This window comes from Stylophora pistillata, chromosome 13 (assembly GCF_964205215.1).
Source record: "Stylophora pistillata chromosome 13, jaStyPist1.2, whole genome shotgun sequence".
NCBI lineage: Eukaryota > Metazoa > Cnidaria > Anthozoa > Scleractinia > Pocilloporidae > Stylophora > Stylophora pistillata.
Genome location: NC_142531.1, coordinates 12285560 through 12300530, shown reverse-complemented (window position 1 = coordinate 12300530; position 14971 = coordinate 12285560). Strand labels below are relative to the sequence as shown.

At 37.2% G+C, this 14971-nt stretch overlaps 1 protein-coding gene across 1 annotated transcript in view; it reads left to right on the top strand.

The window, feature by feature from the left end:
- The first annotated feature begins 2425 nt into the window (after nucleotides 1–2425).
- LOC111336554 (malate dehydrogenase, mitochondrial) overlaps nucleotides 2426–14971 on the top strand; it is a 13159-nt gene continuing 613 nt past the window's right edge. Inside the window, exons 1-13 of the mRNA XM_022942666.2 lie at nucleotides 2426–2587; nucleotides 2728–2848; nucleotides 3673–3713; nucleotides 9282–9372; nucleotides 9674–9743; nucleotides 10256–10295; nucleotides 10797–10861; nucleotides 11379–11439; nucleotides 12075–12152; nucleotides 13296–13394; nucleotides 13746–13796; nucleotides 13912–14013; nucleotides 14548–14616. Coding sequence (XP_022798401.1) covers nucleotides 2513–2587; nucleotides 2728–2848; nucleotides 3673–3713; nucleotides 9282–9372; nucleotides 9674–9743; nucleotides 10256–10295; nucleotides 10797–10861; nucleotides 11379–11439; nucleotides 12075–12152; nucleotides 13296–13394; nucleotides 13746–13796; nucleotides 13912–14013; nucleotides 14548–14616 — 963 coding nt within the window. The 5' untranslated portion in view covers nucleotides 2426–2512. The remainder of the gene's footprint in view (nucleotides 2588–2727; nucleotides 2849–3672; nucleotides 3714–9281; nucleotides 9373–9673; nucleotides 9744–10255; nucleotides 10296–10796; nucleotides 10862–11378; nucleotides 11440–12074; nucleotides 12153–13295; nucleotides 13395–13745; nucleotides 13797–13911; nucleotides 14014–14547; nucleotides 14617–14971) is intronic.

Genomic DNA, 14971 nt, shown 5'->3' with positions numbered 1-14971 from the left:
CCTGTTATACTGGGTTGTAACATGATTAATTGACTATTTGGTTGCGATTTACTGAACAGTTGCCGAAATGACTTTTTCTGTGGCATTGACGAGGGTTAAGAGGTCATCTTTCAATCACGTCTTCTTCGATGGATTAGTACAATCATTTTTTTTAAGTTGTTGCTCACATGAAAGTTTTGTTCATGCTGGTCGTAGCCCCTGATGGAACAACTCTTACTCCTGGATTCTGAACGACCCACGAAAGCGTGTGATTCATTGTAATTAAGTTTTCTTCATTAATCGCACGCTTCGCTGTTTTTCGAGTGATTTTGCTTTATTTTATTTTCACCAATTTATCCCATATAGCGACTATACCTAATTCTTACCAGATCTTTCCAATTTTCAAACGAAATCCGGAGAGAGAACAATTCACCGGTGAGGCGCTAGGATGTCGGGGAGGGGTGGAGGGGGGACTTTCCATATCGACCGGCTGGCATAATTATTATGTTGCGTTACGTCCAAGCGGCCCTGCCGACCCCTTCCTTTTACATCTTCCCCGCCCCGCACATAAGACAACCCGTTTGTTGTTTTCAATGAGCACCGATTAGTTGTCCCATCCTGTGGTAACTTGTGAGGGAGAGTAACTTTCTTAAAGTAAAACCTTTGCCCGCTAATTTACAACTGCGACTACAAACTACACCACAGAAGGCCCGAGCTACAGTAAAAACCCGCGTACAAGAACACCCATTTTCGGGGTTCAGGCTGATTGGGTTCTTATATATCGGGTATTTTAGGTGAAATCAGCTTGAAAGTGTTCTCAAGTGTTCTTAATTTTTTACTTCTAAAAAAATGTAAGGGATTTACTAACTATGATGAAATACATAACTTTGAGAGAAAATTAATTCCAAATACAGTTGTTGTACATTTGCTATACGCAGCAAGTGAAATTACTAGCATTTATACAGCGGAGATCTTAGTGCAATACCACAATAAAGCTACAGACACTGTTTCTTCTATTAAACTGAAAAGGGAAGAGTCTTTATATATAAGAACGATTTCAATTTGAGGCTGAATGTGTTCTTATATATATGCTCCTTTTTTACCAAATTTAACAGCCTGGGTGTTCTTAATCCACATGTTCTTGTATGCGGGTTTTTACTGTCTTCAGGAGAGGATAACACTACAAGCACTCTATGAGAGGATAACACTACAAGCACTCTATGAGAGGATAACACTACAAGCACTCTATGAGAAGATAACATTACAAGCACTCTATGAGAGGATAACACTACAAGCACCGGCTCTATGAGAGGATCAGAACATCAAGCTTTGAATGTGGATTTACGCTCCGATCTGTAACTCCTAAAAGAATAAAGCAAAGAAGCTCTAACCATCAGATAGTGTTGTTTATGTTATTTTTGTTCACTGGTAACGATTTCAGGCTATTTTCTCGATTTTTAGCTGAGATCTCATCCCGCTACTGCCTCTACTAAGAAGAAGGAAAGGGAGGAAGAAATCGTCAGACCAACGTTTCCATCCACTCTCGAAAATCGCTCGATTCCGTACATAACGACATACATTACTTGAGCAAGTTCATTATATTACTTGTGTCAGTAGTATGTCTGTAGACCGTGGGGTTACCGTTTAGGGGAAATTTGACTCTTGTCCATGCCGACCATGTCGTAACGGTCACTGAACTGCATAAGAAGTTCTTTTCGCGGGATCGGATGGCTTCAAACTGACCGGCCATAGGAAATTCTCGCCGAATTGATTCCTCGAAGGCAGAAATTTTGCAGAATATTTTCGATAAAATTGAAGGAAAGCTATCCACCTGTACAAAGTCAATAAAAAAATGTAAATTTGTTGCTTCAGCTGTTGGCATGTTAGCTCAACACAGCAGGACTTGGTTCCAACGAGCGAAACAGCAAGATTATGTCTTTTATATTTGATCAGCAAAATAAAGTCCAACGGAAGATCTTCATTAAACAACACTTGACGTGAAAGAGGGAGATGGACTTCTGGGGGACTCCGAAACTTTCAGACATATTTATAATGTAATAATATTTATCATTTAAATTTTTATCTTAACATAAACGGTTATTGGGAGGGTTATGGTAGGTGGTCTGCCTTGTATGGGGTCCCTCGACTCTTTATAGGCCATGCTTATGGCTCTCATTATTTATGTACATCCTTTTGCCATTAAATTGTGATAAATAAAAAATAAATAAACAAGGACCTGAATGCTCAATATTTATTCGCGATGTAATTGGTAGCTCTATAGGACTCCAGTTGGGTGATCAATAAATAGATGGTAGTCAAGACTCAACGCCCTACGCTTTGAGCAGGGGGATGACATGCCCCTCGTCAGAGTGACAAAGTCGTGGGATTCCTGTGGCATTTGATTAACTTGCGAGGGGCTTGCAACCGAGCGCATGCGCAAAATTCTTTCTCGCCTCGGTGCCACACAATCACCAAGGACAGAGCCGGCGAAGGTTTAACTAACCAAGTCTTTGCAAAATATTTAAAACACTTTATGATGTTTTCAAGAACAGCATTTCGTATACGAGGAGCCAGAAAAGCCATGAGAAGCTTTTCTTTGGCTGCTCAGGTAGTTACTTCACTTAAGCGTTGTTTACGATCAGAAATAATGCTCGTTAAGGATGAAGTTTGTGTGTTGCTCACAAACTCTTTAAGATCTCTACTCGAGGGGAAAATCTTTCTTGTTAACAACTCGTCTTTGATTTGTAGCACCAGCAAAAGGTAGCTGTTCTTGGTGCTGCGGGAGGGATTGGCCAGCCTATGTCACTGTTAATGAAACAGCATCCGGCCATAACCCATTTGGCTTTGTACGATATTGTCAACACACCAGGTAAATTTTATGGAAGTGTGACGATGTAATTAATAAGCAATAAGTTGTTAATCAGTTAGTCAAAAGCATTTCAAGGTTCTTGGTCATCATTGGTTTTGAATAATGAAATTGTGCATCATAATAACTGCGCAAGTGGGAAGTTATTTCCTTAATTTGTGAATGCTTTTACATGTTGCGGTGGAATTTTTATCTTCCATCTTTCACACCAGTTTAGTGATACGAGTATTTTCTCTTAGTTTAGATTATCACAGTAAAGATGAGGCAATAAGAAATAAGAATAAAACTGGTTTGAATATTTAAAGAGAAGTTAAAATTGAACTACAGCATGTACATTTGTATTTGTAATGGGAATATTTTTTTCATGAAGATGTTTAACAGATCATTGCCTTTTTTTCTCAAAGTTTGTCTTAGTTTTGATTAAAATATTCATGTTTTACTGGACAATCACTTACCAAAAATTTGGCAGTGATGGCAACTTTTTCATGTGGTAAATTTCCTTTGGCAGTCAAGACTTAGCGACATTGCTGTAGACTGTAAATTCCACCAAATGCTATTTCTTGTTGAACTCCCAACTAGTAACTTGATCATGAATTTCAGAAGGCAGTTCCTATGAGCCACAGTCTCAGTCAGCCAGTTGCTGTTAAGCCAGTTTATAGTGCATTATGATATAACTCACAATGAGTGTGCATGATCTGCTTATTGTACAGTCAGCTTGAAGTGATCACTGTTCCGAATAAAGAGAGTCGCATGGAAAATATTTGTACATTAGGCCAGATAACAGATAATTAATTGTGTTTCTGCATTTTTGTCTTTGTTCAACAAAGGTGTTGTAGCAGACATCAGTCACATAAATACACCAGCAAAAGTAAGTGTGAACCAGCTCTGTTACACTGAACAGTAACAACGACAACACCAAACAACCCCAATAAAAAGAATTCATAGAAATTCATGGAAGGAAATCAATTCTTTAAGTGCTAAAATTTGGTATTTATTGTAAAGACGATGGAGATGAATTTACATGTCTGAAGCTTATCATTATTTAATTTTTGTTTTTCATTTTTATTAACAATGAGCTCAAGGGATGATTTTAGCTGAATTGTGGGGTTAATTTTCCCTTTCAGTATTCAGTGTTCTAAAATAAACCACACAGGTTAAAACCTCCAAGAAGTTATGTTTTGCATTCAAACTTTTGAACTCATGTTGTCAAATTGATGATCTGCTGCAAATTTAGGTACATGGAGCAGTGTTAGAACTATAAGTAACAAAAATATTGTGACCAAATCTGCAGCATTTTAAGAGCAAATCCATGCAAAAATCAAGCATTGCATGGCAAAGTTAAAAAATTAAAATTCACAGTTCTTTTGCATACAAGTAGCCTTTAGGAAGTTTACAATTGCTGTGCAGTTTTTTCCATGAAAAAATTATTTGCTTCCGAAAAAACCAAAACCTTTCATTTTCAGTCCCGAGATTGATTTGGTGACACTGAACAGGTTTAAAATAGGTCATGATTCACGCGACTCTCGTTTAAAAAAAAAACTGCACTTGAAAAAGCTATCATAGTTCCAAGTATTTGTACAACTTGTCATAGTCTAAACACCGTGATTTCATAAAGATTAGATTAATTCCAGTATTCAAGAGAAGTCAAAAGCTTATGGCTCCCCTGTGTTGCGTGGAATGGTAGGTGAAAACAATGATAATTTTGAGCATGTGCCTTTGCTCAGAATTTTGTAAGATTACAAATGATAATACTAGAGTTGATGATCTTTCAGAATATGTAAAGTTTAGCTTGGGGAAAAGAATTTGGAATTTTTCACAATTTTTTGAAAATCGTGTAGACAAGCAATCCAGTTGTGTACATGTGACCATCAAGACATTGATAGAATAAAAATTAACATGACTCCGATGCATATAGCAAAGTAAATATAATAACCCTAACTCAAATATTATGTTCTTAGCTGTTCATATGAGTCTAGCGTTCTTCTGTTTTGCCGTTTTCTCTATTCTGTGGTCTCCGTAAGTTTTACATCTGTACCGTCGCTTATGTCGCAGCTCGATCAAAACGGCTGCTATTAAAATCATCCAAGCTTTGCAATTTGAGTTCCTTGTGTGCTTGATACGACGCGTAGGTGTTCTTTGCAACAAAATTGATTAAAAAACTGATTGAGCCGACTATTTAAAGTTAATGTTCAGAGTTTTCTGCCATCGATCCTGTTCATCAGTTATCTGTCTAGCAGATTTGCATAGAGGCCAAATGAGCTTGCGTGACAGTTGAATTTGTTCATGGAATCGGGGGGGGGGGAAGAGGAAGTATGCGGTGACTCTCTATAATTTGTTACTTTGGGGTAGCAGATTTCTCTTTACATCGCTTATAAACATTTTACCAAGAATTTATCTTCCGTGTTCCCCTCAATTTTATGTAATTAAATTAACCTCATTAGTGTATGTTTATTTCTCACGTGAACTAAATAAAAATTCTAAATTTAAGAAAGACTATACTTTGCATGTTCCTGCTCTTGGGGAAATGATGGAGGTTTTTGCTCTTTCGGGAGTATAGTTCTTGTTCGCAAATTTATCACATTATATTGTTAATGTATGCACCCAAGATGGCTGCAAGGTGTTACTTTGTTCTCATCATATTAGGTTTTTTTTAATTGTTTTTCTACTCTCTTTCGATCATCATTTATCAATTTTTCAGTGTATGAGAGTCCTCTTACTTTATTGCTGAGATACAGTTCCTGTTGTTGACAACGCCTGTCCATATTCTTTTGATATTTTCAAAATGGTAACAGCGGATGAAGTTCATACAAGTATCATGAATCTGGCTGCTAAGTCATGTGCTCTTGATCCTCTTCCTGGTTATGTTACAAGAAATGCACTTAGTGTTCTGTTGCATTTCATTTCCAAAATAATAAATATCTCATTGGAATCTGGTCAGATGCCTTTTACAACTCAAGGTTGCCATGTTACTCCCGCTCCTTAAGAAACCTTCTTTGGATCATACTCAATTCTGCAATTATCGCCCTGTCTCGAATCTTTCATTTATTAGCAAAGCAATTGAAAAATTTGTAGCTAATCAACTTATCTCCTACATTAACGAATATGAGTTAAATGAGACATTCCAGTCGGCGTACAAGCAATATCACAGTACTGAAACTGCACTTATTCGTGTTCACAGTGATATTCTTTCTGCCATTGATAATCATCGAATCGCAATTTTACTGTTGTTAGACGTTTCCACTGCCTTCGATACAGTCGATCATACCATCCTCCTCTCTCGTTTACGTGTACGGTTTGGGATAGCTGGAAAGCCTCTATTGTGGTTGCAATCTTATTTATTGAATCGCACGCAATATGTCTCCGTTGATGGTGGTACTTCTACGAAACATGACCTTAAATGTGGAGTGCCACGAGGATCTGTCTTGGGACCCATTTCGTATTTGCTTTATACTTCACTGCTTTCAGATATCATAAAGAAATTTAACCTGAGCTATCACTTTTATGCTGACGACTCACAGCTTTACTTGTCTTTCCAACCAACCGTACTGGGTGATAGGGATCTAGCGGTTTCTAGCATCGAGAGCTGTGTGGATGAAATCAATCATTGGATGATGGTTAATCGCTTTAAATTAAATAAAGACAAAACTAAATTATTGGTGATCTCCGCTAAACATCTTCCAAGACCACTCCTTCACGAAATTTCAAGTGCTGGTGAGACTATCCATTCCATGCAAAAGGCGAGAAATATCAGCACTATGTTCGACAGCCATTTTTGCTTTAAGGATCATATTACTGACATTTGCAAATCTTCATTGTATCATTTGCGAAATATTAGCTATATCAGGAAATATCTTTCAGCAACCACTACTGAATTGCTGGTTCATATGTTTGTATCTTTGAAGCTGGATTACTGTAATTCCCTTTTGTATGGCCTACCAGCGTACACTATAAAAAAGCTACAACACGTCCAGAATGTCGCGGCGCGCCTCGTCACACTTTCAAAAAAGCATGCTCACATTACGCCTGTTCTTTTCAATCTTCATTGGCTTCTCGTTAATCAACGTATTATTTTTAAGATTTTACTTATAACCTACAAGGCACTTAACAACTTGGCACCGTCGTACATTTGTGATTTGCCTACATCTTACACCCCATCACGCCAACTACGCTCATCATCCAAGCACCTTCTGGTTTCTCCATCCTATAACTTGAAAACATATGGTGCAAGATCCTTCTCTGTAGCAGCACCATCATTATGGAATGCTTTGCCAAGTGAAATTAGGAATGCTCAGTCTGTGTCTGTTTTTAAAAGTAGATTAAAAACTTTTATTTTTAGAAAAGCCTTTTATAATTAATATTAGCTGTCTAAAGTGTTAATATTAAAGTTTTTGTAGGCGCCTTTGAACAGTAGGATACTGGCGCGGTATAAATCTTTTATTATTATTATTATTATTGTTGCGCTATGCAAATAACGTACTGGGTAGTTCAGAGAATTGAAAACCATCAAGACCTCTTTCCTGTTTTGAACTGATTTTATTAAAAACTTTGGAACAATGATCGTCAAAAACAAAAGAAAAGAAACATATGGCAAAAAGAGCCAATCTTGGCCACTGAGAAAACCTTATCCACCCTATATACGAATTACTGTCATGAACTCTTGCTCAGCCTGATATGCAAATTTTGTGTTGCTTTGCAAGCAAGACGTAATTTGCATGAAGTCTCAAAACGGTTCACGGTAAACTGCATGGGAACACATGCTTGAACTAGTTGGCTTTGTTGTCAGCCCTTTTATAGCTTCCTTCAGAATTTTCAGAAAGATTTGTATTAACAGTATAAAGAGTACAAATGTGAAAAATGAGCTATGAAGAATTCATTGAAAACTCTAAGCTGGTTTTGATCGTAGCTGCAGCGGCGGGCTTCATGACAAACCTCACAAGTGAAATTAACCAAACGGTAAAATGAAGCGTTATGAAAATGCGAGAATATCATATCCAAGTTGTGGTCAGTATATTTGCATTGTTCTTTACACTTTTAGAGTTGCCATGATTTCTAAAGCAAAAACGATATTGTTTTTGTTAATGGTCACGCATACACAACATGGCGTGATTTAAGGTATTTTGTTGACAATTTTCAACAAATCCTTAAAATTCCCACATTCATTTCCCCAAAGTAAACTTTACATATTTTAAAAGATCGTTAACTCGAGTATTTTCATTCTTAATCTTGCAAAATTCTAAACAAAGGCACAGGCGCAAAATTATCATTTTTTGCCTACCATTTTACGAAGAACTGAAGAACCATAACTTATTTACTTCTCTTGAATACTCAGATAAATCTAATGCTTATGAAATCGTGGTGTTTAGACCATGGCAAGTTATAAAACAAATTGGAACTATGGTGGCTTTTTCTGGTGGAGCAGTTTTGACAAGCGAGTCAAGTGAATCATGACTAATTTTCCCCCTGTTTGCACGTATTTGGGATCACCAAATTGTGCCTAAGTTGAAAATGACTTCCATCGTTTTCTCAGGAATTAACAGATAATTCAACGAAAAAACTGGATGGCATTCATATACTCGTTAAAGGCTATCTATATGCAAACAACAAGTGAATTTGATTTTTTCAACTTTGCCAAAGATTTGTGATTTTGTTTGATTCTTGCATGGATCTGCTCTTAAAGTTGCTGATTTGGTGACTTTTTTTTTCCAGTGGTTAGGTAGTGAGCTGCAATGTTCCATGACCTAGTTTTGACAGTCTGAAGTCAAAATAAAAGGGAAATTTCTGTGAAGTATCTCATACTCAGTTACTTTCTTCTTTAAAAAACTTGCCCTTCTCTCTTTGACCATGAGATGTAGTGTAAACCCCCCAAAAATGAATTCCAGCTATACTGTGCCTACTCTTCAGACAAAAAGTGTGCATCTTATTTTATTAATTTATCTGGTGACCAGAATTGTATTCCCAACCACAATTTCCTTGATTTAAGGTTGCCATGTGGTAACCATGTTAAAAGTTGAGTTGAAGCGCTTATGACAGGGATGTAGATAGTAGCCAGAAGCCGGGAAAATTACCTGGCTGTGAAAGCGATTTTTCCGGCTGTAGAGCATTACTTCTTTCTCCAAAATATTTTTAAATGTTGTCGGATGATTTTTATTTATTCATTTGGTTTTTTTACACCTTCATTGCTGTCTTACCTGAACTGAAACGATTGTAAACACTCCATTGAGTGCGATGATCACATCATTTGCATCGCATTGTCCATTTTGCAGGCTCAATAGCCAGCGGTATTTGTAATTCATGTATGCGAAATAACGAATGCCAAAGGCACGCTAAACTGGGCCTTCGGTCCAAATACCCGCCTATCATACCTAGATTCCCACCTCTTAAAAACTTAAGCTACATCCCTGTTATGAACGTAATTTCTTATTGATCATGTGTAAAGGTAACCAGTCATCAGGGTCCAGATGATCTCCAGGCTGCCTTGGAAGGCTGTGCAGCTGTTGTTATCCCTGCTGGAGTCCCTAGAAAGCCAGGTAAAGAGTTTCAGCCAGTCTAAGTTCATTTTAACTATAAGTAAGCCAAGGGGTGGAAGCTTTAATTTTTGTTGCCTTGTCAGGTTTTCTGGTGTCTGTAGAGATACTTTCTGTCAAACTCCAAGGAAAGGCTTATGGGATGTCAGGAAGGATTGGGTGTACCTTTGATAGGCTGGGATCTGTCCAGGAGAAGTATGTTTGTGGTCAAGCTCTAGTAGGATGAGCCACCTGGCTTCTGATCAGTCTCTACCCCTTAAAGAATTTGAAAATAATCCAGAAATTTTGTTTGTGTTCTGGATAGGTATGACTCGTGATGACCTTTTCAATACAAATGCTTCCATTGTACAGACTCTTGCTGAAGCTTGTGCCAAGTAAGGAACATTTTAATATTTTTTCACTTCTACAATAGACTTGTAAGAACTTAAAACTACTAGGGAATTGAGAAAGGGTAAGTTAGTGAAAGTTCGAATCATCAGGAGCTGGACAGGAACAAATGACTGTAAATGGGGAAAAAGTTTAACTGTTTTTCATTTCATGTAGAGGATATTTTTATCATGCTCCTTCTTAATAAATTTGATGGTTAAGACTTCTGTGCTGTTTGTTTGATCCATTTGAATAAACATTCTCCAAGTTATGAGGGAAAGCTTTAATGTAGAATGTGTCCTGCAGAAAAAAAAAACTGCTTTGAGCTACCAAGGGTAAATAAATGAGGGAAATCCAGGGGGAAAAGATTTTAATTTGTTGAAGCTACATGTAGCACAAAGGTTGAGTTTGGAAGGGTTCAAAATGTGAGGAAGTAACTGTGTACAGTGTTTATAAGCTGTCAAGAGTTTCAGTTGACATATTTAATTGCTGATACTTTTGTTTTGTTAATTTGATATAGATTTTGTCCCAAGGCAATAATTTGTATTATTTCAAATCCAGTAAGTATCTTAGTTACTAGAAATTGATATCCTTAAGCTAAGGAGAGTACTCAAGAATTCTTAGATAAGCTCCTTCAAATAGACCCCCCCCCCCCAGTAAGGCCTTGTATAGTAATTCCTTAGGGTTTATATTTAGAATTGCCATCATTTGGAAAACTAAACCACCATTACAGTACCAAAACTTTATGAGACAAGTTCACATTCAAGTATCTACTTTGTGGATACTAGTTAACAGTGATTCACCAAAGTGAAGTTGGGTAGTGGGAGATATTTACCAACCTGTAAAGTGGTGAAGTAAATATCCACTGCTAGCCACTGACACTGGGGTGGATAGTTGTTCTGGTTTATACTAAATTGAGTAGCCAATCGGAGTGTGCCTTCAGGGCTATTACTTCATGTTCTATCCTCAGTGACAATTTGTGCTAATATCCATTAATCATTCTCGCCTTTGTAAATTATTCATTAGTGATGAATCCTTTACTTTTTCTAACAAACTCCAAGGTAAACTCCACTGTCCCAATTGCAAGTGAAGTATTCAAGAAAGCTGGAGTTTATGATCCAGGAAGGTAAAAGACATTGTACATTCAATTGTGCTTGGTCTGAGCTGTAAAATTAAATGTAACTTTACCACTGCCTTCGTGCCTGCTTTAATTGGAAAAAAGGTGCCTGGAGTATTTAGGGATATTCACAATGGCCAGCCAGGACAACAAACATCAGTGCTTTCAATAAGATTTGAAATAGGTGGCTACCACAGTACTGCAGCCGCCAGGAGAGCGACTTTGGTGTGACTTGAGCGTGGTGACCGCGACTTGAGCACAGCGAAATATATTCAGCGACTCACAACAGAATACCTGCCAGAGCTCTGGCGGGTGTCGGGTCTTATTGAAAGCACTGAAACATTCTAGAAGTCAAGTGTGAAATTGTTGGGCACAACATGAGCAGAAGTGCAGCTTAAATCAGGAAATTCTCATGATATTAAATAACTGCATTTTTGCAGTATCCTCGTAGATTTGCTGTACAAATCCCTTCAATTGGTGCTGTAATTTTTTATTTCTTATTTCTATTATGTTCAATATTTTTTAGAATTTTAGGTGTTACCACCCTTGACATAGTGAGAGCAAATGCATTTGTCGCTGAGGCAAAGGTAAATTAAGAATGATCCCTACAGTAGGGGCTAGTGACATTAATATTTTAAACCGATGTGGTATAAGGCCAGTCTGGGACATATGGAGATTTCAAAATAAAGATCTGACATTCATGCATCCTGGAGTTGTGTATTATTTTGAAGATAAACCTCAACACTTTATTACACTGGCCTCAGGGTTTCTTCACAGTCAAGGGTTTTTGCTCTTGGCCTGTGTCCATGATCATCAATTGTATGGAAATGACAAGCTTGTTCAAAATATCGAATTTAGGAGGCCTAGATTTCGGGGGAAAGATATAAAACCAGTCACTGTAGAAAAAGTTTGTGCAGGATTATAAAAAAAAAGTTTTTATGGGTATGTTTAATTTAGTTTGCAAAACGATTTCCCTCATTCCTTTTGCATATCAAGACAGGATTTCTCGCAAAGCAAAAACTAGTGCCAGAGTTGTGAATCAATCAACTGCACCACAGATGACTCAAATGTTAGGACACCATCAAGAATCTGAAGCAAATGGTTTGAACCTCGTAAAAATGTACTATTTGAATATGTAAATGGTACTGACCCATTTTTTCTAAGGTTTTTCTTGTTTTGCTAAATCTTAGAAGATGATATCTGTTTACTTATTCTTTGCTAGGGTCTGGATGTGAACACAGTGAATGTTCCTGTGATAGGTGGCCACTCTGGTGTAACAATCTTGCCTCTTTTATCACAGGTAAATTTATGAACAATTTAGAGAGCCATCTGTAAGACCTTACTAATATAGTGTGCCACCCTGGAATGGTGTCACATTATATATAGTTCTGATGAAATGTACATGTAACTTATACAAGGTTCTTACAGGTCATGGAAAACCTGCAAAGTCATGGAATTTCAAAATTTCATTTTCCAGGCCTGGAAAGTCATGAAATTTAGGTGTGGGTCATGGAAAATCAATATGCTCTCTATGAGTGAAAGGCAACAAGACCCAAAGTTGAAAAGTTAACTGATGAGTCCAAAAATCAGATTTAATTTCATTAGAAATAAACAGAAGCACGTATTGTGAGAATGTTTCCAAACAGGTCATGGAATCTTTCAAAAGGTCATGGAAAAAGTCATGGAAAGTCATGGAATTTTAACAGGTCAAAAGTGTGCAAACCCTGTTATACAGTGACAATAGTTATCATGATTAGTTAGGGTCTAAATCATGCAGCTTCCCAGCCACCTATCATTTCATTTTGAGAAATCTTATGGAGTTGTACTCATCCCAAAACTTATCACACCTTATTAATGAACATACCGACATGAAGGTCCTTATGGCTCAAATTTTATTTTTCTGCCTATTAAAACATTATCATACATTACTGTGCAAGGAAATTCAAAGTTTGAACCAAAGCATATAGGTTAATTGAATTCTAAAATGTATAGTTTTAGTTTGTACTATAATAGTGGAAAGGTGCTCTCTAATTGGCTTCTCAAACTCCGAATATCCTTTGCTATTCACTTCCATGCAACTGTTGCCCAATTTGGGATGGAAAATGTTGTTTTCATTGCAGGAATAAATGAGTTGAGATTATCTTTTTGTGCCCTACTTTCTCATTGTTCTATTATATACTAAAACAAACATTCACCTCCGTGTTGGTGGCTTGGTAAATATCCATCGATAGCTACCTCCACTTCAGTGAACAGTTGTTAGTTACGATGGCAGATAGTAAAGAAGTGAAGGTGAATTGAGAACAAAGCCAAGTTGTCTGACTGAAAAATTCTGGGCTAGGTTATTTTTTAATCCAATCAAAATTCAGTGGCCCCCAAAATTTAGAAGTTTAGGAAGGTAAAGTTTTTGGTTCAGATTTTTTAATGTTTGTGTTGTTTCTTCAAGACCACTCCTAAAGCTTCATTCAGCAATGATGAAACGGAGAAACTTACCGATCGCATCCAAAATGCAGGCACAGAAGTGGTAAACGCTAAGGCTGGATCGGTAAGTGGTAAAATCTTGTTACTTTGGTAGATATAATGATAGCTATGCTAATTGCATCCTTGTAAGCAGAAAGCTGTCTATGAGTGTGAGACTGTTGCAAACACTCTTAGGTTTCTGATTCGGAAGCCTTTGTTTTAAGCTCCTGTTAGTAGACACCGTGGAAAAATAAGTATGAGTAGTCCTTGAATTTTATTTTAATTTGGTCCGTCTTACCACTCATCAATTTTTGTAACAGTGATTTTACGATGATTATGGTGCCATACACGTCTCAGAAGTGATACCTTGACCTCCACTGTTTGTCAAAATTGTTTTATGTTTTAAGTGAAATGAAATGTACGTTTTTTATTCTAGGGTTCTGCTACCCTTTCAATGGCTTATGCTGGAACAAAGTTTACTGCATCTGTAAGTACAAGGGTCGATTTTTTTGAGAAGTGATAGCACAATTGACAAAGATGGATATTTATGTGTAGATCTGTACGAGTTTGAAGTACTTATTCTCCTTATGTACTTTTGTGAGGTTCTCGATGCACTAAACGGCAAAACAGGGATAGTGGAGTGTGCATTTATCAAGTCAGATATCTGTGGCACAGGCTACTTTGCTTCGCCAGTAGAGCTTGGGGTAAGATCAGTTAAGCTTGTCATGTATAGTTACATTCACTTGCTCAAGTGGTCATAGAAACTCAGATGATTGGCGAAGGAATGTCTTGTCTTCCTGTAATGGCTTTGTTTATGCATCATACTTTTTAAAGAATGGCCGCCGTAGATTCCTGTACCTCATTAGGACGTGGGATACTATAAAAAAGTTATCTGATATCATTTCCAAACACAGAAGGTTCTTACAGCTTGGTAAAAAAAAATATCCATTCTAGAATTGTAATATTTAGAACACTTACTCTTGCGACTTAGCTGAAGAAGTCAAAATAATATCATTGTCGCAAGTTGGAAGCACCCTTTGTTTGGTAATACCCTGAAGCCCGGCAGCGCTAGTGCAAAAGGCTTTTTCATGGGAAATTTATCCTTGAAAAAGAAGGGTCATGCTCTGCTTTGGAATCACCAGTAGCACGGCATCAAAACTGATGACTAATGTCTCCCCTCTTTTCTTCATTCCCATTGTCTGTACTATACATCTTCTGCGTTCTTTCGTTTCGTTTAGCCTAATGGTGTGAAGAATAACTTAGGAATCGGAGAGCTATCACCATATGAGAAGAAAAAGCTTGAGGAGGTTGGTGTCCAGTTTTAAATAATTACTTCTGTACTCAGCACGCTGGCAATCCTCTTATTAACCAACAAGGTTTTACTTACAGCCAGTTTTTTTCGCTCCTTTTGTGATGCTCCTAACGTTGAAGGACTCATTCAACATTTTTCTTTATTACTATTATTATTACTATTATCACCACTTCTTTGACAAATCGATACTTCTTTTTCGTGTTTTCCACGATAACGGCACGAAATGTTCCTAGTTAATTTTCAAATAGTATTGATCTTTTTTCCGTAGCAACACAACAGCCTCCTAATATAACCTTTCATTTAACCTTCAGGATCCTGGAAATTGAAACGAGCTCCATTTGTGACCCCCA